Here is a 23,776-nt window from a genome sequence, read left to right on the forward strand (position 1 = left end):
AAAGGTTAGGTTTTTATTGATTACAATCCTCCGAGAGCCATGGCTGCTCCAACGGTGAAAACGGTGCCACCTTGAGCGCCATGGTACATGACGAGTCTGCTACCATAATAGCAAATGAAGGACCATATGACGAACACAATACTGTTGCTTCCTATGGCTAAGCCTTTAGCCAAGCCTTGTTTTAGACCTAGCTTGACTGAACCCTGTAATGCAGAGGAGAAAGCAGCTGTGGTTTTGGTTTCCCCAACAAAGGAATAGACGGTTCTGATGGAACATATTGCTTGCTCTGCTATTGCACCGGCCTGGTTGTACTCGTCCCTAATCTTGCTAGCCAGCCCCGTTAAAGTCCTTCCGTAAATTAAACCAGGGATTACTAGAAGAACTACGAAAGGTAAGGCTACGATAGCCAATCTCCAGAACATTGAAAAGGCCACAACGTAGCTCGCAACGAACATAGAGAGATTTGTCAGCAAATTTGGAACCTATATTTTGGCAAGACACTGTCAACGTCATAGAATCATAGAATTTTACAATATCATAACAAAAACAAAGTCAAAGAAACAAATTAAATTTCTGATTATCTTTCTACATGACCTTTTCGCTAAGAAAATCTTGAATTACGATGCTATCGTTAGAGACGCTGGTGGTAACCTCGGACGTGGTTGTGACTCGTAAATCAAAGTATGCAACTTCTTGTCTCAGCATTGCTTTCAAGTACCTGGATCTCATTCTCGCTGCTTGTCTCTCTCCTGTCCTCGTCCAACAATATCCCTCTGAACGTTGAATTCCCAAGAGCCAAGAGAACAAAATCAGGATTCTTCTGTTTATGAAAGACAGTATAAAAAGCGAAAATCACAGCAATAGGTGGAATTAACTTACCGAGGAAGCACGCTAAGAATGACCCACAAGCCAAATATAATAAAGCCACCGCATTCTGCATCATCAACAAAGCCAAATTATGATCTGTATGTGGGCATTAGTGAGTGTACTGAGAGAGAAGGAAAGAGAAGAACCTCATTAGAGTTATGAACAAAGGCAGTTACATCCATCCGAGACGAGGCCCCTCCAATATTGTTGATCAAGCGGCTACTGATAAACAACACAATAGGACCGGTGAAGCCGTCACCGAAAGACCCCAACACACCAAGCGCCATCAAAAACCAGTCTTGGGAATCGGCGTGCATGAAAATGGATCGAACAGACCCACTACTTCTCTTCTTCTTCATGACCTCCGTCTTACTATCTGAACCCCAACTCATCCCTCCTCCTTTTCTTGGAAAACAGACAACAGTAAGAATATTATTGGCACCCCACTTCTCTGTACTAGAAAGTGTTTCTCTCTTCCTTTTCTTGCTTTCCAAAACCAAAATTTGCGGCTTTGAGTAAGTTGGCTGCCCAGCACCGCTAACGTTGTGTATTTATAGGATTCAGAACATGGACAGGGGCTCGTGGTGGGGCAAAATCCACTTAGCTAGCAACCAGAACTGATGGCCTCCCATGGTTCCACGACGAAAGATAAAAAACAGGGTACACTATCATTTATGCTCATATCTTTTCTCATGTTGTTCCCAGTTAGAATAATTGTATGTTTTATATGTAAGAAAAAAAGGAGAGGAAAATAAAAAAAGGGAGGATCGAGATACCTGATGACAACAGGAGGGTTGTTATGTCGAAGCCGGGGCATTGTTCACTGGGGAGAAGTAGATCATTACGAACACAAGCATGATAGGAAAGAGACTTAGGCTGCCATTTTACTAATATTATTTTACTGATAATGACCACTGTCTCTTAGGCTTCTAAAATGACTAAAAGATATATACACATATAAACAAAAAATAATTAATGACATGGAATTTTCTGTAATACCACCTCTAGTGCTAATTGTAAGACCTAGTTAACTAATTTGGAGAGATTAAATAATTTAGTTAAGTTAGTTATTTGTAATGAATAAGTATTGTTCTTCCTAAAATATCATTCCTTATGAAGTTTGTTATCTAGAATTACCGTTGTTAGAATGATTACTTTGAAAATATATATAAATATGATAGATAAAATAGATTTGGGTTTTATATTTATGACTAAAATAAAAATCAAACAAGTTCTTATATTAAAAACCAGAAACTGTAGAAGTGAATACTTAATGAGGGCAATATAGCATTGAATACTTAGCATGCCCCCTTGATAAATGTACTATCCGGCCTGGCCCGGTATAATGTCTTGTAGGTGCGTTTAGATAAAAATTATAATGTCTTGTAAATCATAATCTCAGAAGTACATTCTACGATGCATAAAGTAAGTACATAAAAAAAAAATTATCTGCATATTTTTTGAATCCTAAAGCTTACTTGCTTACGAGTTGGCCCAGAAAAGCAAATAAAAGAACTTACTTACGCGTTTGTGTCCCCCTACAGGTAACTTCTCCAAATTGATTTTTCATCGCTTCTGACGCGAAAAGAAAGAAAAATGGGAAGAGTGCTGAATAATTTACTGTCTTAGGGAATAGATTATTGCAACCCTAAGAGTCAAAGTTGTAATTTTAGCAGCTTAATTTTTCAAAAAAAATTGATAAAAAGTTCCTATTTAAAAATTTTATTAGTGGGAAGAATCTAAATTGGGGAACCAAGTGAGTATGAAATCGTACAAAGTATTTATACCTTTTATATATAAAAACATATTAAGTTTTTCTTAAAAATAGAATTTTCAAATAAATACATATTTTTTTATTTTATTTTTGTTCAGTTCATCGCTTGTGTAAAGTAAATATCGATTCTCATCATAGTTAAGTGAGGAGCGTGCCAAACTCAAAATTGTGCAAATTCATGATCGATATAACGGACTAAGGGGGTGATATTTTTCGACCAACAATTATGGTCTGATATGAACTTTAATGATGAGGCAATGCGCATTGACTTTCATCATCAGCCCGCATCATGAAATGCTCTTTTTTAGTGTTTAAGCACTTCCACTCGTTTTAGAGATAATTTTATTTTAAACACTGATTCCAATGACAATTTAAATATTGATTTGTTATATTGTGAAAACTAATTTATTTTATTAGATCTAATTAACATAAAATACATTTTTTATAGTACATTACGACAGGAGCAAATATTAAAAAAAATAGTAGAAATTTTCTTTTAAAATTTTAATATTTGGAAAAACCTGATATGCCTTGTATATAAAAAGCAGTAACACCCTGTAGAATTTTATACATAAAACTATTAGTACTCTCCGATCCTTAATGTAAAATCTATTTAACTAATTTAATTTGATTAAGAAAGTTAGATAAGTTAGTTAATTATAAGAAATATGACACTTTTTTCCTAAAATACCATAATCATATTTTTTAATACCCCATCTTTCTCTTCTACTTGATTATAGTTGAGGGAGTATCCATAGGAGTAATTTAGAGAAAATTGATAAATATAGAAAATAGATTTTATATTTAAAACTAAAATCAACTCAACAATTGAGTCGTATATTAAAAACCGGAAGAACACTAATTTAGGCCGTTATAGTTTATGAAATTTTTAAAGAGGGATTTTTTTACTATTTTTCCCTGTATCTTATCTCCTAACTAATTAATACTCCTCCGATCCTTAATATAAGACCCATTTAACTAATTTGATTAGATTAAGGAAGTTAAGTAAATTAGTTAATTATAAGAAAAGTGACACATTTTTCCTAAAACACCATAATCATCTTTCTTAATACTCCCTCTTTTACTTGATTATGGTTGAGGGAGTATTCATAGGGGTAATTTAGAGAAAATTGATAAATATGAGAAAGGGGTCTTATATTTAGAATCAAAACCAACTCAAGAATTGAGTCTTATATTAAGGATCGAAGGAGTATCTATTTATAGTATATCTCTTTTAGAGCTAGGGTCGTATATGTAGGCCGGCTAGAGAACAAATAAAGTTTTATGATATGTTGGTGAAGTTCGTACATCTAAATTTCTCACACTTTATTCTGAAAAAAAAGTTATTAACTGTGAGCTTTACCCGAAGATTCTTCAATTATTATACATACTGCTTTTTCTTAATATAAAAATTAGTTTAATTTTTATTTTAATACTAAATATAAGACTCTAATTTATACTGCTTCTTATATTTATTCATGTTTTCTCAATATGATCATTGTAGTAGTTGCACACCATAAAAGTTTCATCAAATGGAAGTTTTAGCTAATACATATAATTAACAAGGGTATTTTAGAAAGGGAAAATCTCAATTAAATCCATCTGAAATAATGAAATTCTAATTAAGGCTTATACTTTTAACAAATTCCTAATTAGGCTAAGAGGCTTAATAAGAAATTTTCAAATGTTGCTAAAAGACCAGAATGCCTCTTTGTAATGAAAAAAGAAAATTGAATATAAGTGTAAGCCTAATTTTACTTTTAATTATTCTAGTAGATTTACTAATGAGGACATGGTCTTTCTTAGATTTTATGTCAAAGTTGTGTTTCGTACTTGTGAACGTTATGTCAACTCTAAAATTTATGGCCTTTTAGTTATTTTTTATATAATAAAATTTTGATATTGAATAAATCTTGGAGACCGAAAAATTGAAGATGAATTGATGAGTCTCAATGTAATTTGTGATACAGTAAAATTAATTTTGATAGATATTCAAGAATTTTGTGGATTTTTATTTGATTTTTTCTCACATAAAAAAAATCTTTGATCCTGTTAATCTTTGACATTTGAAATCGTAAAATTTTTATTAGTTCCCATATTTTTGTAATTCTATGGATATCTAGAAATTATGCTTTTTTTATCTTGGCTTTTCAATTATTTTTTATTGGCCATAATCGTGATTTTTCTTTTTTCTTTATATGATAATGTTTTTGGCCAGATTTTCATATGATAATATTTAAAGAAAAAACTTGTTGGTTAAATTCAATTGAAAGAATTAAGACTAAAATTAGGCTTTTTAATTATGAAGGACATTTTGGTCTTCTAGCAACATTTAGAAATCTCCAAGAGGCCTAATTAAGAATTTGTTAAAAATGTAAGCTTAAATTAGGATTTTGCTATTTCAAATGGATTTAATTAGAATTTTTCCTTTTAGAAAAGACAATACATATTTGTTATAAATAACTAACCTAGCTAATTTTCTTAATCTATTTAAATTAGTCAATCAGCTCTTATATTAAATACCTCAAGTAGTATAATCTATGCTCCCTTAAATTTGCACTAATTTTAGTTTTAGTTCATCAATTTCAAACCATAAGTTTTGGTTCATTAAAAAGCAAAATAATTTAAATTTTTATTATATTATAGGAACATTTTAAATAAGAAAAATTGAGAGATTAAAACCTACTATTTAAAATTTAAAAGACTAGAATCAAAATAAAAACAAATTGACCTAAAAATACATGACAATGATTCTACAAATAATGCGCAGGAATTATTGACTATAACAGGAAAAGAAAATTACTTTATGATTTAGATGCCACTTTGGACATCACATGTGTCCCCGCTTAGAAAGAGTGGCACTCGTAACACAAGAGCCGTGAAGAGCAACAGAAATATAAAAAGACAAATGAGTTGACCAAGTTGCTGCTAATTGAGGGTTTGATTCATCAAAATCGTGACGAGGCAACCACACTTATCGTCCCTGACAAAACACAATGGACACTTCATCCGGAAAAAGAAAAGAAAAAAGAAGTGTGTTCCTCTTAGGATTTGAAATTACTAAACCAGTTTATCTTAGTTTCCTGCCTGATTTATTTTCAGCGCCCCAACTTTCTAACTGGTTGGATCATGCGGATGCAATCATTGCTTTTTGATAAAGGAAAAGATTTGTGCGTGTGTATGTTACATATTATAATGTTGTTGTTTATTGGATGACCCTGCAATATATGACCCAGCATTATAAATAGTTCTTCCACTACTTTTCTGCTCCTTTTTTCGCAAAGCAAAACCCAAATATTGAGGTGCCCTCGAAAACAGACTAATATATGGAAATAATCCGATGATCCCCCGGGCCCCCAGGGCTATTTGTTACTGACATTCCTTAATTTTTTTTCATATATGTGTGTCTAATTTATGAATACAAATATACTCATGGTATGTAATTAAATTCTAAATATAAGATTTCATCTTATTTTCTATTCCTGTTAAACTTTCTTATAGTATTCATATTTATCAAGACATTTTATCTTTGCGTATTAAATTTTAATCATTAAATAGAAAGGTTATTTAAGGAAAAAATCATAAAAAATTTTAAACATTAATTACAAATAACTAACTCACATAGTTTATACAATTTTTATATTCAAAATAAAAAAAGATTATAATAAAAATATTGGTTGTACGCTTCTATGGTTGAAATTCCATTACCATCCTCCCATCATGTAGAATTGAAAATATTACCTCTGGTCATTAATATAAAATCATTTAATTAATTTGGAGATATTACAAAAATTATTAGATTAATTAATTAATTATAGTATATATTACATGATATCTTTAAAACACTTACATGTATCACTAGCTTATATATTAATTTATAAGCAAGACAAATTAATTTGAAAAAATAAATATAAATAATTTAAAATAATTTAGTAATTTTTAAAATTTTTTTAAATGAGTCAATTGAATATTATATTAAGACATAAGAAGTAATACTAAATAAGATTCAAGAATCAGCTACAGCTTATGCATGCCGACGAGATCATGGCCTGCTTATGCCAACTAGCTATATAGATATTTTTTCTCACGGGCCAACTAGCTATGCAAGCCAGTACACATACACCCCCACTAATATAGATAATAATGCTGCGTGGGATTTTGTTCCAAAAAAGTTCAACAGGGCATCCTTTGATTCAGGAGAGTACTGCTAATAAATCTGGCCAAAAATATATTATTAAAAAAATTGAAGAGAATTATGTTTTCCTAGCTATGATTTTTCAAAAAAAAAAAAATTTAGGAGAATATATGACAAGAAGGGAAGATACATATTTAAATTTATACAAAAAACATGGCAAAAAATTTATAGAAAAATAAAACAAAATATCATGAATTAATTAAGAGAAATTCGGAAATAAGTTTGTCATTGAAAAATTAATTAGACAATAGTTCATAGGATAATAGATTGTACAAAAAAAGATAAGTTAAAGTTAGTTTACATAAAGAGAAAATGCATTATACAGTAGAAGATAAATTCCATATAAAGTAAGTTCAGTTGCATAAAAGCAAACAAGAAAAGATGAATTTGGGTGAGAAAAAATGGATTAAACATAAAGATTAAAAAAAAAAAAGGTTAAGTGCACAGAATTATTTTAAAGATTATTTGTCAGCTAATTTTGCCACTAAATATGATCAGAATGTCCGAGTCAGAAACTATGGCCAGAATCCCTCCCGGGATCGCGCATCACTCCTCACTTCTCCATACGGACACCCAAGCACTAATGCTTCGCCTCCTCGATTAATGCCTTGGCTCACAATCTACCACAAATAATTGCTAATTCGCTATGCTTAAAATCGTGAATGACAGTAGTTTCGTGAGATTGATCCTTCAACACATCAAATGGAGAGCCAGGCCACACTCATACTTCCGAAATAATGTTCAGGATGATCAAAGAAGCATAGATCTGTCATACTTATTGCAGCGAGCAGCATAAATTGTGTAAGAATACTACGCATGTGTGAAGAAAAACCTCATCAAATAATTAACATCATCACTTAATTATGACTTGAAAGTAACTCCTGTTTCTTCTGTGCTTTCTTAATTTTTACACCCCGGCCACCGGACCAACTCTATCGTGCGCGTTACATCAGCTGCTTAATAAATCATCATCTAGTGGATCTTTAATTGGTTAGCTAATCGAAGAACACTGTATCCTTAACAGACAAATTGAAATTCGCCAGCGAATTGTTGCCAGGCCCCTACCCACGGGTCTAGTCCACCATTTTCATGCGCTGTAAGGTGGTTGGAGTTGTCACTCACAGGCCTTTCTAGTGAAGCATTATTATTAATAGAACAATGACAATAATATTTGATTTTACCACTGAGTGTGGTAGCCACTGTGGAATTCGCTGGTGCTTTGGGTTCCAGTACTGTGTCCATTTGTGTATCATTCATATCATACAGTCTGGTAATTTCGATTCGCTGGGAATTCCCACTTATAGTAGAAATAAAAACTTACGCTACCTCGATTACTCGATACACCAAGTTTATTACTATCGATCTGATTATAAGTGGGATATTAAAAACACATCGGCATATCTTTACAAGCAAATCTGTGAAATTCTTGGTGTATCCAGGATGACCCTGAACCAAAAGCAAGGAATGTTCCTGTGTAGTGAAGCATTAATATTAATCAATAATGGAGTGGACTGTTAGTAAGCGTAGGGTATGGGCATGTATATCCTCCGTTCTCAGTTGTTTTTGGCAGCTGCTGGATCCCAACTGGGGGAATGGGGCTCCGTGTTTATGTGCTAGCTAGTTATTCGCTAGCTTGCGTTGAATTTAAAAAGCAAATACTTGTCTGTTTATTTAATGGGGGAAAGAGGAAAAGAAAAAAGAAAAATTAATGTGCCCCAGTATGAGAAGTCCTGTGTTTGTCTTGATTCAATCGTGGTGGGTATAGTGGCTACTGTTAGACATGGTTCTCATTATTTCTGAATTCCAGGTCTAGTTTTGTCGCTTTTACCAGTTATGTCAAACAATTAGCTTCTATCTCTCCAACATTATGCACTTTAATCACTTGATCCTTTGAACCCCAAAACTATTGAACCTGTTCGAACCAGATGCACTCGACACCAACAAAAAACACACAAGTCGCAACCCCTATGTAGCTATATGGACCATACCTATGCTTATGCTCTGCTTTGTTGTTGGCCTTTATCTTCTGCCCTTTCTGTTTCCTCCATGTCGTCCTAGGCTTTTTCTCCTTCTTTTATTATTACTACTCCTATTTTTAATATAAGAATTAGTTTGATATTTAATTTAGTGCTAAATATAAAATTTTAATTCACTATATCTTATATTTATTCATTTTTTTAAAGTAGTCTTTGTAGTAATTGTACATGTTAAGTATTTCATCAAATTGTAATTATACTCAATACACATGACTAACAAGGGTATTTTAAAGAAAACAACACCTATTTATTACAAATAACTAATTTTTTTAATTTACTCAAATCAATCAACTAATTCTTATATTAAGTAGTAGTAGTATTATTAACGTTATTGCAAGGGCGACCGTTTTGCTCGCATGACAAGTGCAATAGTTCCCGCCTATATATGCCAATTAATCCCGTTTCCAATCATAGTTGCCAACGTATCTTAGTGTTAAGACTTCCTATCTGCCTCATGAGTAATTTATATTGTGTTGAATGACTAATTCTGCAACTAAATAATTAATTAATGTTGAACCTAATTAATTTAGGAAGTTTTATAAGCAATTCATGTTCACGCTACTGCTCGCTAATTAGTTACGTTTCATCCTTTCCGATTGTATGCGATTATGTGAGCTCGAAGCGAAGGGGTAGCATGTATGTTTATATGGTAGTAGTTTTTAAAAATAAGGAAGAAGAAGGAAAGGTAGTGGAAGGAGGGAGGGGACGGGGGTTACGCTGTAAAGAGAAAATGATTGATGAAGAGGAAGAAACATTGACCAACATTCCGGGGCACTTATTGGGATACTTGCAAGGGCCTTGCTCATTGTTGATGAAGGGCATCAATACTCTTTCTGACTCTAACAATCGGCCCCCCCCCCCAAAAAAAAAAAAGTTTTGGAATGTACATGTTGAGACCCATCTTGTCCACATTTGAGCCGTAAAAGATAAGTTTCATTCATAGTGCTCAACATGCGTATCAAACCTTGATTTCTTTGATCCCCAAGTCCAGGCCAAATAAATCTGCTACCCAAGTCTTTTCTTTTTTTTCCCCCCTTCTTTTCCTTTTTTCACAAAGCGTATTGATATGTAAACAGCTGCTTCAAGTCAGATCAGTGAGTGGTAAGTGGTTAAAATTTCAATTCCTGTATCCTTTACGTGTAGATCAAACCTCTTTTGCCAGCACAGTATATATACCTCATTGAAGGGAGCAAGTGCCACAAAATGGTAGTTTTAACTGGTCACAGTATGATGGTTCAGGCAATCCGGATACACGTAAGTGGATCATTATTATCACAGGTGATCATGGCCTTAAAACGAATCTGGATTTAGTGAATTTTCTTGTTGCTTCTGCTTCTGAAACAGAACATGCTAGCTAGCTAGGGTTCTGTTTATGAAACTACGAAGAGACGGGGAGAGTTATTACGTTTTAGTAAGTCACTCATAAGACTGAACAAAAGCCTGTGTGTTTTCTCCCCATAATTGAAAGAAAGAAAATGAGATCGCAGCTAGCTTAGTTAAACTTCACTGGAACTTTAGTGGCTTTCTTTTGTCTTCCTTTTCATCCTGTCTCTTTGCTTTCCCCCCTCCTTATCTTCGCTTTTTTATGTCACTGATCTGTTTAAGATCAGGCATGGTGTTTGTCAATCATCACTTTTTGTGCTGAAATGACTGGGAAACTGAACTTTGCCTTTGTCTGTCTCTCACTTTACGTACGCCTCACAGCGTCCTATTCTCAGCTCTCTGTTTGCCAACGCCCTCCTCGTTATTGCTATTTATACATGTGTGTGTGTGTGATGTCATGTATGCGCAAAGCATTCCTAATAAAATCAAAGTCGATGGAGTTCCTACTTAGTTGTCGTGACATGCTGAGAATCTTTTGCTCTCCCCACCGTGCATTTGCATTCCAAGTGAGGACACTAGCAAATGAGTTGATGCATGTGGTGTTGTATTACTATTTTTTTAACCTTTTGTTTTCTATTTCTACTACTATTATTATTGGGAAAATTACACTCAGGTCCCACAGAGCATAATTAATATCAAAAAGGTCCCTCGAAATCGCAAAATGATTCTGAAGTCCCCAGAGACCTGTGTGTAATTAATTCTAATTGTGAAATTACGTAGTTACCCCTGTTAATTTGAATCTATTTACAACCTCAACAGTGACTGTTAACAACCCGAGAAGAGGTGGTTAACAACCTCAACAACGCCCCTGGTATTTCACAGAGTGAGTTGTCATGAGCACTGCCGAGGTTGTCAATCACGTCTTCTCGGGTTGTTAACAGCCACTGTTGAGATTGTAAACGAATTGCTGCAATAAAATTAGAACCTATTTACAACATCAACAGTGGCTGTTAACACCCGAGAAGAGGTGGTTAACAACCTCAATAATGCCCCTGGCATTCCACAGAGTGAGTTGTCATGAGCACTGCCAAGGTTGTCAATCACGTCTTCTCGGGTTGTTAACAACCATTGTTGAGATTGTAAACGAATTGTTGCAATAAAATTAACAGGGGTAAGTAGGTAATTTCACAATAAGAATTAATTACACAAAGGTCCCTGGGGACTTTAGAATCATTTTGTGATTTTATGGGACCTTTTTGATATTAATTGTGCTCTGTGGGACCTGAGTGTAATTTTCCCATTATTATTCCCCATTTCATTGTATTTTTTAATTTTAACTTTAACTTTTTTTTTTTTGGTATTCATACAAAACAAGGTGTTTACAGTTATAATTATATAAAATCAAATCAAGGGTGAAACAGTAACACCAAAACAAGATCCGTAGAAATTTTAGGGTGAAAAGTGGAATTTTGCCCAAAAGTTGCGGCCAATATGCAATTAAATACTACTACCTTTGGTCCTAAATACTCATCCAATCCTTAATACAAGACCCATTTAACTAATTTGATTAGGTTAAGAAAGTTAGGTAATTATAAGAAAAATGACACATTTTTCCTAAAACACCATAATTATTTTTCTTAATACCCCCTCTCCCTCTTCTACTTAATTATGGTTGAGGGAGTATCCATAGGGGTAATTTAGAAAAAATTGATAAATATGAAAAATGGGTCTTATATTTAAGACCAAAACCAACTCAAAAATTGGGTCCTATATTAAGGACCGGAGGAGTATAAGGGTTGATTGACTAATTTGAATAGATTAAGAAAATAAGTTAAGTTAATTATTTGTAATAAATAAGTGGTCTTTCTTAAAATATCCTTGTTAATCAAATTTATTAGCTAGAACTATCATTATTAAAAAGATCATCTTAAAAAAATAAATAAATATTAGAAACAAATTAGATTGTAATATTATATTTAAGATTAAAATAAGATAATTAATCCACAGCTCCTTATAGTTTTAACTAATTTTGAATCAGGTTCTTATAATTTTTTTCTTTTCATCAGGTCCTTATACTTTCACCTGTTTTTAATTAGGTCCTTGTATTTATTTTTCTTTTTATCAGATCCTTATAAGTTCACCTTATTTTTAATTAAATCCCTGAATTTTTTATTCTTTATTTTATAAATTCTAATAGTACTATTATATAAACATAAAATAGTATATATTATTTAATATTAGTTTATAAAGATATTGAATTATTATAATGATTTTAATTTTTTCAGAAAAAAATTAATTGTTCTAAAAAATATTCCTGAATTAATTAATTCTATTACTTTTTTATTACATAATTATTAATATTTTATATTTCAGTATTAATCTATTTAATTAAGTTTATATTTAATTAATAAATAAAAATTAAAACTACATGGATCTGATTAAAAATTTAGTTAAATTATAAGGACTTAATTAAAAGAAAAATAAATACAAGGACCTAATTAAAAAAAAAAAGTATAAGGACCTATAAAAAGAAAAAAAACTATGGGGATCTGATTTAAAATTCGTTGAAAATATAAGGACTTGAAGATTAATTAACCCTTAAAATAAAAATTAAACAAGATTTTATATAAAGACAGGAGATATTATTATTATTATAAAAAATTTTTTTGGTATAGGACAGGAGATATTATTATGCGTGAGGCATAAGACCATCCGCCTCCGGCCCTTCACTTATTGGGCTTTCTATGGGCCGTTAAAGAAGACTAGTCAAGGGTCTTAAATTTGATATCTAGGCCAGCCCCAAAATAGCCGAATAAACGGACCCTGTAAACGGAATTGTACCACCTCCGAGAATATATAATTTTTGAAAGAAGCGACCAAGTAACCATCTATGGCGGGAGCGGGAAGTGATCCACAAAAACAACTCTTGAGCCTTATTCGCAATTTCGCCGCTGAGAAATCTCAGGGAGGTATTCGGCATCTTTGTGCTTTCCTTTAATTGTTTGTTTACGGAGAGAGTCCTGAAACAACAGCACGATTATCTTTCTTTCTTCTTCTTTGGTTTTCCCCCCCGTCTCATTCTATATACTCTCAATATTTCCATTTCCGAAAGAACAACTAAATCTCCCAAGTTATCAGATTACGAAATTAAGCAATATATGATCTACTCCAGTTATTAATGTAGTAGAATCAGGCTTTTGAGGCTTGTATGAAGTTAGATTTCTCTCCGCTTTACATATCCTTAATAATCAGACATGCTTATATATGTATCATCTCTATGTTTACATGCACTGAAATGCGCAGAGCGAAGAGTAACTACGCTGAAAAAGCGAATTGAGGAACTTAAATCTGAACTTAGCGCGACCAATGCGGAGTTCGAAAATGCCAAACGCAGCAAAGAACTCGGTGAACAGGAGCTTAAAGGCTATGAAGTTCAACTATTCTTGAGTGAAGCGTCGGTTCAAACACTTGAGGTTAATTACCTTATATTTTATGTCAATTATTATGAAATTTCCTTGCGACATAAGTACAGTCTTCGTTGGAAAATGTTCTGAACCATTAAACGTGATGATAGTCACGGGTATCTCTTACTCAAGATGAGATTTCTATTGTTGGATCTCATTTGGAAATTCTCAAGGTATTCACGATCTTTGCTGTTTTTCTATTGTTTGCTTATTAAATCTGGATTATGCGTTCGTGTTCTCACACTGTTCACAACTTTACATCAAACCTGCGTTTTCTGGAACTTGTGTCTGGCATATGGATTTCCAAAGAATGAAGAAGCAGCTTTACGGTAACTAAATTTCCATTTCTATTGTCTAGCTTTCGAGAATAATCTTTTATTTTAACAGATTTCAGATTCTCGCATGCGATTTGAAATTTTCTGACCTCTTTGCAGTGAGGAATTCATCGGTCGTATGCTTGAGTTGAATGCTAGGATAAGGTTGATCTCCTTTCTAAACTTGTCTTATAATATTCATTTTTGTTGTACTTCTGCCATCTGTTTTGTTCTGTTCCTCATAAAGTCAGGTATGCATATGAATAGAAAGCGGATTGATCAGTTTTTGATAGGCGAATACTGCTGACTGCACATCTGCTACAAACATTGAGGTCTTCCTGTTACAGGCCTCTCTGCATATATGCAGTGACCAATCTTGGGTCTTGGCTCTTTCTCTTAGAACTGTGCACTGCCAATTGGCCTTTATTGTTTATTCTTGGTGAAGTTTGAAGATATCTTCTACGCGTAAACATTTTTTATTTGCTTGTCCGATATTTGGAAAACTATTTTAGTATTTAGGCCTACTAAAATATAGTTTCTCTATCAATAAAATCGAACTGTTATTTTAAATCCCATAATTAGTTCATCTGGTCAACCAGTCGTATCAGTCTTTGAACTTGGGCAAATAGTCTTTGACTTTGGTGGTTTGCAAGCTACTATTTCTGTATTTATACTGCATGATGTTTGAAATCTATTACTGCAATTCAGCCTCAACCGCCTAAAACCTATATAGGCAAGCTAAAAACTCACTGATAAGATATTCTTTTATTTGACACAGAACTGCGCAAAATTCTCTTCAAGTTACCGTCATTTAAGTTTTGAAATTTTACAATACGGTCATTAATCCTTTAATAAATGCAGGACATTCCAAGAGAACATTACTTGCAACATTGATGCCGTAGATTCTGCAACTCCTACAGGTTCTGCAACTCTTTCAATGTTTTTGACGTTGCCTCTTGACTATTGTTAAAACTTTTTTTTCCAGTCTTTTGGGTCGCCGCATGATAATTTTAAGAATGATCGCGTACAGAAATCTTTAGGTTATATTTTCTCGAAATAGAACCAGTACTATTAAAGAAAAGAAGAAAGTGAGTAGCAGGAAACTAGAGGATAGTGTACTATCGATAGGGAGTCGAGAGAAGAAACAAGGGGATCAAGGACAAAGTATGAAAAGTGGGGAGAGGTTTTTACTACTCTCTTTCCCTGTTTCCTTCCTCCTTAGCAATGTTAGTCTGACATACTGATTTTGCTTGGAGTTTGGACGGCTTTAAAAGATGTCCCCATCGTTCGGATTCCTAACTCTCAATTGCCAGCATTTGAACATGGAATAATTTACTCTAATGAGATTTCATGCTTTACTTTCACGTATTCCTCCTATTATCACTATTCCAAGGATGCAGATATTGATATATTAAAAGATCAATCTCAACATAAACGTCATATGATTTATTCATAATGCTGTTTTTAAGACCTTGCTGTCGATTGCATGAACTCCAACTTTGCCGTCAGAGGTTGATGCTTGCATTCCCCCCCACTTTTCCCTTTTCAAAATTCTATTTCGCTTGAGCCCAATCATTTGCAATTTAAAAGTCTCGTTTGGATATTTGATATATTTGGATTTTGTTTTAGATGCGTCACAAGGAATCATGAAAGATGACGATACCAAAGGTGCTTTAAGCGCTCTTAAAAATATGCTTGCAGAGATTATATCTCAAACGGCTAAAGAGGAAGAGGAATATAAAACAGAACAGAACACTCACAAGAATGTAAGTGGAGAATCAAGTGTTCGAAAGTTCAGTTTTCCCCCCCCCCCGTCATATCCATATTTCCTTTATTTTATTATTTATTTATTTATTTTTGCTCCTTAACGTGATTATCTGGCACTGCCTGCAGTTGCTACAGGAGTTGAACAATTCTGAAAGAAAGCTGTCTCTATTGGACACCATTGTCCAAGAAACAAAAGCATTGCATGATTTGACGATATATCCTTATTAATACTACATTAATATTCTGAATGATTAAATGTCACTCAGCTGAAGAGAAAAACAAGGCCCATCCGATCAGGATGTAATCAATGTTATTAGTGGTATAGGCAGGTCATCTCTGATCTATAAGGGCGCTCTTTTGATCACAAATATGTCATCTCTGATCTATAAGGGCGCTCTTGTGATCACAGATATGATATTAAATTAATTCGTGGGGTTAATATTCATATGAAATTTAATGAATCTGGATATGTTTTCTTTTTTTTCCACAAGTTGGATGCCTAGAAACTGGAGGCATGGAAAACTTGATTGGCATAAGAAGATGGATCACCAAAATCCAGAAGTTCAATATTTTAACACCTGTAAAATGAAATATCGTCTCATTAGTTGTTGGCGCACGTGGTTATGTTGCTTTATGTTTCCTTTTTAAACTCTTTCTAATATAAGTTAAACTAGTTCTTCATATTTCAATTCTATCATTGGAAACATACATTTCAATTGCTATGCATAATCGAATCTGCTGAATTATGCCTTTAACTGAAAACAAGCAGACTTCTAAGTTAGAAGCATCATGCAGTTCTCTTGGCGAGGAGTTCCAAAGAAAATGCATCTGTCCCAACTGCCATCTGGACAATTCGGAGACTGTCAGTGAACTTTTTCAGCCAAACAAGTGAGAAGAGCTGATCTTCAGTAAGTAATATAACTAATCAAATATTTGGAACTTTGACGTACTGCAACGAGACTGAACTTTATTCACCTTGTATGGTCTAATTGCATAAAAAAGAAATGGGTTGTGAAAAAGAGTGCGCTGCTTGTATTAGTAACATTTTGTTTTGGCCATTGTCCAACGGGGCCATTGAAAGTCGCCAAAATATTACATAATGTACTTCTCTTGCCTTGGTAAGTTCCGTCCACCGCATTAGCAGAGTACGATACATCTTGATTCTCAGAGTCGACGGTATATCTTTAGTCTCATCCTATCTTCTGTCCCAGAAAAATTTGGGTTGGAAAAAACCTAGGAAGGAGATCTGAGTCGCTTTATTGATATACGGAGTCTGGGTGACATTCTGGTTAATCAGTTTAATCTACAATTTTGCTTGAATTAGCTGCCTTCTTTGTCCTTTGTTAACAGTGACAGTAATGTAGATTTGCTCTCTTCATTTCGTTTGCTCTTCCCCTGTCATAATTGAAATCATGATCTTAGAACTGGGCTTACTGTAATAGAATCATAATCGGTCCATGTAATATAATTTCGTTATATATTTTCTTGGATTCTAAGTGTCAATCCAGAGGAGAGAACTAACATGGTCGGTGGCCAACAGAGCTTTGGGCATATTGTGCAATGCAATAAGTCCTGTGCTAGATGACTTTATTTCAATTTGGGTAGAGAACAGCGCAGAAACAGGGCGATGGTCAGAGAACTTGCTTTCACTGCGAAAATATTGGAGCTGCTTCACTCCCTTCCCGTACCATAAAATTCGGTCACACCTGCCACCATAATCTATACCCTTTTACTTTGTTTTCTTCATGATATCCGCGAAAAGCATGGATTATATAGTAAAGACAGAACTATTGGTTCCATTTTTTTCAAGACAGAACTATAAGCGGTTACTATACCATGCTGGAGTTCTTTGCTTCTTGCCAGATCTGCTTGGATGGCCGCCGGAGTATTTAATGCAATTCGACGCTGGGTATTTGTAGGTGGGGGCAAATTCAATGTTACCCTCTTTCCAACCCTCAAACGCTCCTCCTTCTCTTTCTTTTCGAAGTTGGTCAAACTGCTGTAACGCCTTCCAGTCTTGCCCTACTATCAGCCGCCTTGCAGAACTTCCCTCCAACGATAGCCTATAGTTGAGATCCCCAAACCAGAATATCCGGCTGTTCCACATTCAATACTGAGGTAAGATTCTTCGGTCGCACCACTTGCGTGGCAGATTATTATTTATATAATAAAACTAAAATTAAAATAGATTGTTTCTCCAGGTGCCGCTTCTAATAATGAGAGAAATAAACATCGGGTAGATGTGTGAGGAAAAAGACTAGAGAGGATGTGACGAAATCGAAAATAATATCGAAATATGAGTTAATGAAGCTACATGTTGGGCTGTCTAACGTCGGTCACAGCTTTTTTTTTTTTTTTTGCACAACAACGTTGTCCCGGCAAATGTTAAATGCAGCTGCTACCGTGTCCACAGGCGTTTCATTGAAAATTCGTGAATAAATATCTTTTTTTTTTTTGGCCGGATCTTGACCAAAATATCTATGATTTTAGCAACCAGAAGCATTGAATGACTATGAAGTAAGAACTTACTTTAATAGCGGTACGCACGTAGATAATTGACCTTTTAATCATCTAGCGAATCCCCGACCAGAATCAATCCCTTAACCAATTCATTTAGACTTTAATGAACTGACCGAACCATGGCATCGGTTTGACAGTTTTTCATCTGACTTAGAACTGAGTCCCAACCCTTCCTCATGTAAACTGTTACTGTATAATTAATGGGTAGCTCTAAACTTGCCATTGGAGTTATAGCTTTAAGCGAAGTTTCTTCACGTGGTTTGTTATACTTGCTAGGTTATTTAGTAAGATGTTTGGATTTCATTTTGCTGAACAAATGAATAAAACTAGACATGCTTTCTGTGTATTGTGCAGAGTTTGAGATAAGAGTGAACGGTGGGGTTTGTTACAGATTTTTGTTTTATATTGATTCAGGCTGCCAAGTGGAATTTAATTACATTTTGGAGTGGTAATTTGCTTTTCACTTTGGACTTGGAAAAGTTCAGTCTGTGCTTGTTCTAACCACGGGCAATCAGACACAAAGAAAGATCAACATGACAATAATAGAAGGATAGGGACAACTTACTCGTGGCCTAGGATGGTGAGAGGATGAGAATAACGATCTTCAGGCGTTCTGGGGAAACAAGTTCGCTTAAAAATCTCGGCAACCTGGTGATTTCTTCGACCTTTATCATTCATCTTCTCCCCGGCTGCTAAGTGGGCGGTTACAAAACAAAAACTTGTTCCTTCAATCAACATGCTAACTGCGACCGAACCTTTGTTTCCTAGACATCCCATTATGCCACAAGCCACCGGGCAAACTTTCACATTCGAGACATGGTACTTCCTCGGCAATTCCTGCCTTATCCACACACTGATGAATATTCCGACCATCTTCTTGCTCGCTAACAGCGTATACTTTTCTCCTTCCTGTATTTGCCATCCTTCTGTCATCGAATTCCCTCCGTGCTTGTTGTAAACCTTTCTGTCTTCTGAGTGGGGATTCCCCAAATAGCCATTGTGACCACCTGGTATTGAATTTTGCATTGGTGTTGTGAACCATGGGTATGCGCCCCTGCTGTTTAGAGTTCTTCCTATGAGCTGGTTCCATCTTCTTGCCACCTTGGGATCTTCCACTCCTATCACAGTCTTAGTCTTCAATGGTACAATCTCTTGAAACCTGAAATCGTGAAGCCATTTTACTCTTGAGTAAGTTTCTTCTAGTTATAGAATACGAAGGATTTGGATACTTGATCATTTATACATACCCAAGAACATATATATCCGCAGCATTCTTGAGATTCAACCACTCGTCCAAATCAACCTCTAAGCTTCCTATTGGAGTTCTACCAGCAACATTCCAAGTACCGACAGAGATCCTGAAGGAGGCAATGACTTGCGTTACCATGCAATTGCATATATAGGCAGAAGGCTAAAAACCGCAATCACTATATATAGTACTTTGTTTACCCCCCCCCCCCCCCTCAATGTGGAGAATTTGAGACTCACTTAAGCTCATTGGTTGCTATGCATGGGTCAAGTTCCATCGACTGAAATGAAAGATCGCCCCCGGAATAATCATCACTTCCATCTTCAGCTCCATCTGCAATACACATTCACCGATAATTAAAACCTTTATCTAGATAGCAGAAGAGCATACATAAAATTCTGATCCGTCCTTTTCTTCTAATTAAACCAATATACATGGGAAACCTTCTATCCCATTCAAACTGTACGATGGCTTGTCAAATTCCTTGAGCTTCATAGGAAAGCACTTGTGGAGACTCGGATAACTCAGCTTCTGTTTCTCAACGTCCGCGGCTGATCACAGGGAGAGCTCAGACGTTCAAGCTTCACCGGCAGCTGAAGAAGAAGCGAATAACCGTTTCTTTTACATCAAGATGTAAGCTGCTTGATTATCCATATAGGGTTTGCTGCTGATTTAGCCAGATTCAACACCATGTGGATCGTGTGCTGTAGAGGAATAGTATGTTAATCGCCCATATGAGGATGAAAAACATAGGAGTAGCTAGGCTGATATAGAATAGTCTCCTTAGCCAGTTATGCACGAGAGAGAACAAAGGATGGATCAGTTTAATATTAAGACAAGCAGGCAAGTAGGGAGAAACATCTCTGCTCCAAGACTTGAGGTTGAGCGGGTGCCAATTAAATGAATGGATCCAAAGGCAACCATAAAAAACAGATATAGGCCGCACAAGGTTCTATCATTTGGTTGATTATTTAGAGAGCTGTTAGGTGGTGCTAGTCACGTATGTCTCATGGATACCTACGTGACACTGTCCTCGCTTTTTTATTATTGCATGCTGAGTCAAATAATTTTTTATACGGTCAGATACCTTCTTTTTAGACCCTTATATATGATTGTAAATTAAATACATATTTTTTGTGATGTTTTTATTATTTTTAGAAGATCATACGGCCATGTATACGGCTAGCTGTCCAGATAGCTACGCATATGTTATGTTCCAATAATGCTATTCGAATAGATTTTTGGGAGCAACTGGAATTAAATTGAGCTCCCCCACCTGTCTCCTTTATTTTGTCCACGTATGTATGAGAACACAGGCTTGCTTCAATTATTCTCCTTCTAACGCTGAACACCCATCCTCTATTGTCATGTGTCGCCATCATCATGCGAAATTGCATTTTTGGCCCTCTTAATGCAATCCCTATCAGATCATCTTCCAAGATATCTCTTCAATTCCTCGCCTCTTCTCTTCTCTCCCAAACCTTGCCATCTTACTCTATCAACCGTCAACGTAACTTGGCTATTCCTTTATTTTTTTCACTCCATAGATGTTAACTTAGTTTTTGTTTTCTTGCACTGTTTTTTGTTTTGCTTTTTGGGTTCTTAGCTAACTTTGTATTAGCATCAATCATGTTCCCAATGAAGCTATCGAATTAATCATGGGATCAGGCTGTGAGTGGGTCCTTTTTATGTGGCGTCTACGAGACATCCAACGAATCTCTTTTTATATAGTAGACTCTTGACCAGAGACTTAATGATAATTTATCTAAGAAATATCATTCAACCAAAAAATTACATACAAACGATTTCCTAAATTTCATTTCATACTAATAAACTTCAAGTGATTTAATATATGTACAAGTTAAACTTTCATATTTATACGTGGAATTGTGTCATTTATAAATTAATATTTATAAGTCAAACTTTCGTATTTACATGTCAAATGTGCAAATATTAATTATTTGAGACTCATCAGTATTAAATAAAATTTAGTGCACATATCTGTATTTAACTTTTCAACGTTAGATCTATGGGTAATTTTTTCATTTATTTAGATATTTTCATCAATTTTTGAATTGAAATATACTAAATACATACTGATATTTTTACTCAAGAAATTATATGCTTGTACAAAGAATTGTATTTGTTTTTTGGTTTTGGCCAGAGAATTATATTTGTTTCAATTACCAAACAATTATTTATAAAAAATAATATATAAAAATGTTTTAAATACTACCTCCAGTTCTAATTATAAGATCTCATTTGTAGACTATAAATAAGGTCTTATAATTAAAACCGGAGGTAATATTGCAATAAAGTACTATCTCCGGTCCTTAATATAAAAATTAGTTTGACTTTTAATTTGATTATATATATAAGATCTTAATTCTTTGTTTCTCATATTTATCTATTTTTTCTAAGGTAGTTCTTGTAGTAGTTACATATGTTAAATATTTTATTATATGGTAGTTCTAGTTAATACACAAAATTAGCAATGGTATTTTAGAAAAAACAATATTTATTTATTATAAATAACTAACTCAATTAATTTTCTTAATCTACTCAAATTAGGTAACTAACTCTTATATTAAGGACAGAGGGGTAGTATAAAAAGCCACATATAATTTTTCCTCCCTCAAAATACCCTTAATCAAGATAAAGAAGCCTTTAGCTAGTGTTCAAGCATTTGAAGCATCATAACAAATAGTACTCATAATTTCATGATTAGTTAGATTAAACATACAGGTATCGGGTCTCTCAATAATGTTCGCAGTTTTTTCTCAATAATGTTCGCAGTTTTTTAACTCTGAAAAAAAAATCAGACCAAAAAAAAAAAGAAAAAGAAACATTGAGCCAGACTGCCAGAGGATTAGGCTGAGTCGACCACCGCACAAGATAATCTAACTTCAAAACCTCAACTTGAACATGTTAAAACTTCGCAATTTACATAACATCACTCTAAGAAACCTTAAAACTCTATCTTTAAACAGATACTCCTTCAGTTCTTAATATAAGACCTAATTGTTGAGTTGATTTTGATTCTAAATATAAGACCTATTTATCATATTTATCAATTTTTCTTAAATTACCCTCATGGATACTCCCTCAACCATAATCAAGCAGAAGAGAAAAGGAGAATATAAAAAAAAATGATTATAGTGTTTTAGAAAAAACATGTCATATTTCTTATAATTAACTAACTTACCTAACTTCCTTAATATAATCAAATTAATTAAACATGTTTTATATTAAGTAGCCGAGCAGTATTTTGTATGTGGTTGTAAATAAGATACAGATCTTACACATATTTTTGCTCCTGCTCTCTTCTCAGACGAAGTATGCATGAAGTAGTTGATATTTGGAGATAGATCATGCAGACTTAATTTGAATATCTTGGGGGATTCTTAATAAGAGGCGCATCAAAGGTTTTCCATATTCCAACGTTGTGTGCTCTCAACTCAGCGTGGCCTGTCCATAACCATTGGCCCCCGTCTCAACGACTCATGTCTCATTGGTATTCTTGTCGCCATCAGAAAATGCTCCTGTCTACCAAGCCTTTCCGCATAAAAGTGTGTGTTTATATATTTATCTCTTGAAATTTCCCTTTTCTACAATATACTCTACTCATATACTTTGGGGGCACAATAATATTTATCTCTGGCCACATTATATACTTCATGCCTGTACCCCTATTTTCTCATCTCTGGGTACAACATATACTTATTACTTGAAGTTGAACCCGTATGTATTTGCCCAAGCAAATTTAATGACCTGACCTTAACTGAAACCTAGCCACAGCGCATGCGTACTTAGTTCTCATGACTTGTACTGCTCCTGATCAAATACAGCGAAAATTAAAAGATCATTGATTCATTAGAACTTACAAACCAGAATATATAAATTAATGCAAGCTCACGCTTTCAGATATAGATACATAATCAGTATACCTAACGAGGCTATTTCAAGAATGAAAAAAATAATTGAAGTGCAACAGAGATGTACTGTATAAAAAAGTCAGCATATGCACTTGAGAATAAGGGAAATTTATGTAATTTTTTTTAATAAAATTTGAAGGATATTGAGGTCAAGGTTGAGGATGACGCATAACAAATAGAAAAATGAGGGGGTGTTTGACAACCATAAAAAATGCTTCCGCAAAACGAGACAAACTCTTCTATATATTTACTTTGTAGATCATAAAAATATTTTTGAAATTATAGTTTGGTTTCACACAGATACTCTTAAAATAAAGGAGGGGAAGGTTACA

At 34.2% G+C, this 23,776-nt stretch overlaps 3 protein-coding genes and 1 long non-coding RNA gene across 6 annotated transcripts in view; 2 read left to right on the forward strand and 2 right to left on the reverse strand.

Moving 5' to 3' along the window:
- LOC114735145 (ABC transporter B family member 15-like) overlaps positions 1-1,366 on the reverse strand; it is a 6,189-nt gene extending 4,823 nt beyond the window's left edge. Inside the window, exons 1-4 of the mRNA XM_028922814.1 lie at positions 1,014-1,366; positions 880-934; positions 595-773; positions 25-482 (exon numbers count right to left, since the gene is read on the reverse strand). Coding sequence (XP_028778647.1) covers positions 25-482; positions 595-773; positions 880-934; positions 1,014-1,259 — 938 coding nt within the window. The 5' untranslated portion in view covers positions 1,260-1,366. The remainder of the gene's footprint in view (positions 1-24; positions 483-594; positions 774-879; positions 935-1,013) is intronic.
- LOC114735146 (uncharacterized) overlaps positions 1-13,002 on the forward strand; it is a 19,340-nt gene extending 6,338 nt beyond the window's left edge. The window contains exons 2-3 of the long non-coding RNA XR_003739239.1: positions 4,462-4,465; positions 12,993-13,002. This is a non-coding gene — a long non-coding RNA (uncharacterized LOC114735146). The remainder of the gene's footprint in view (positions 1-4,461; positions 4,466-12,992) is intronic.
- Positions 13,003-13,074: 72 nt separating this feature from the next.
- LOC114735166 (uncharacterized) lies at positions 13,075-16,364 on the forward strand. Its single transcript, XM_028922837.1, has 8 exons — positions 13,075-13,164; positions 13,499-13,668; positions 13,770-13,832; positions 13,969-13,988; positions 14,094-14,138; positions 14,835-14,893; positions 15,603-15,739; positions 15,867-16,364. The coding sequence occupies exons 1-8, from the start codon at positions 13,086-13,088 to the stop codon at positions 15,966-15,968; spliced, it is 675 nt and encodes a 224-aa protein (XP_028778670.1). The 5' UTR covers positions 13,075-13,085; the 3' UTR covers positions 15,969-16,364.
- Positions 16,365-16,687: 323 nt separating this feature from the next.
- On the reverse strand, positions 16,688-20,291 carry LOC114735167 (type IV inositol polyphosphate 5-phosphatase 7-like). 3 transcript variants are annotated; one of them, XM_028922839.1, is made up of 7 exons: positions 19,953-20,288; positions 19,749-19,842; positions 19,508-19,618; positions 18,826-19,419; positions 17,576-17,836; positions 17,263-17,446; positions 16,688-17,135 (listed from the first exon to the last, which is right to left on the reverse strand). In XM_028922839.1, the coding sequence occupies exons 1-7, from the start codon at positions 20,002-20,004 to the stop codon at positions 17,061-17,063; spliced, it is 1,371 nt and encodes a 456-aa protein (XP_028778672.1). In that variant the 5' UTR covers positions 20,005-20,288; the 3' UTR covers positions 16,688-17,060. The 3 variants fall into 3 exon arrangements, with proteins under 3 accessions (XP_028778672.1, XP_028778671.1, XP_028778673.1); XM_028922838.1 differs by having other exon boundaries at positions 19,944-20,288; XM_028922840.1 differs by lacking the exon at positions 16,688-17,135 and having other exon boundaries at positions 17,374-17,459; positions 19,944-20,291.
- Between the last annotated feature and the right edge of the window lie 3,485 nt (positions 20,292-23,776).

The sequence above is a fragment of the Neltuma alba genome, unplaced genomic scaffold, assembly GCF_004799145.2.
Source record: "Neltuma alba isolate B1F8T4 unplaced genomic scaffold, ASM479914v2 tig00013179_pilon, whole genome shotgun sequence".
Taxonomy (NCBI): domain Eukaryota; kingdom Viridiplantae; phylum Streptophyta; class Magnoliopsida; order Fabales; family Fabaceae; genus Neltuma; species Neltuma alba.

Coding starts and splice junctions, on each gene's coding strand:
- LOC114735166 (XM_028922837.1), top strand. CDS start 13,086: ATGGCGGGAGCGGGAAGTGATCCACAAAAACAACTCTTGAGCCTTATT. Junction 14,139..14,834: donor GAGTTGAATGCTAGGATAAG/GTTGATCTCCTT, acceptor TAATAAATGCAG/GACATTCCAAGAGAACATTA. Junction 14,894..15,602: donor AGATTCTGCAACTCCTACAG/GTTCTGCAACTC, acceptor ATTTTGTTTTAG/ATGCGTCACAAGGAATCATG.
- LOC114735167 (XM_028922838.1), bottom strand. CDS start 20,004: ATGAAGCTCAAGGAATTTGACAAGCCATCGTACAGTTTGAATGGGATA. Junction 19,843..19,943: donor TGGGATAGAAGGTTTCCCAT/GTATATTGGTTT, acceptor TGTGTATTGCAG/ATGGAGCTGAAGATGGAAGT. Junction 19,619..19,748: donor ATAGCAACCAATGAGCTTAA/GTGAGTCTCAAA, acceptor TGCCTCCTTCAG/GATCTCTGTCGGTACTTGGA.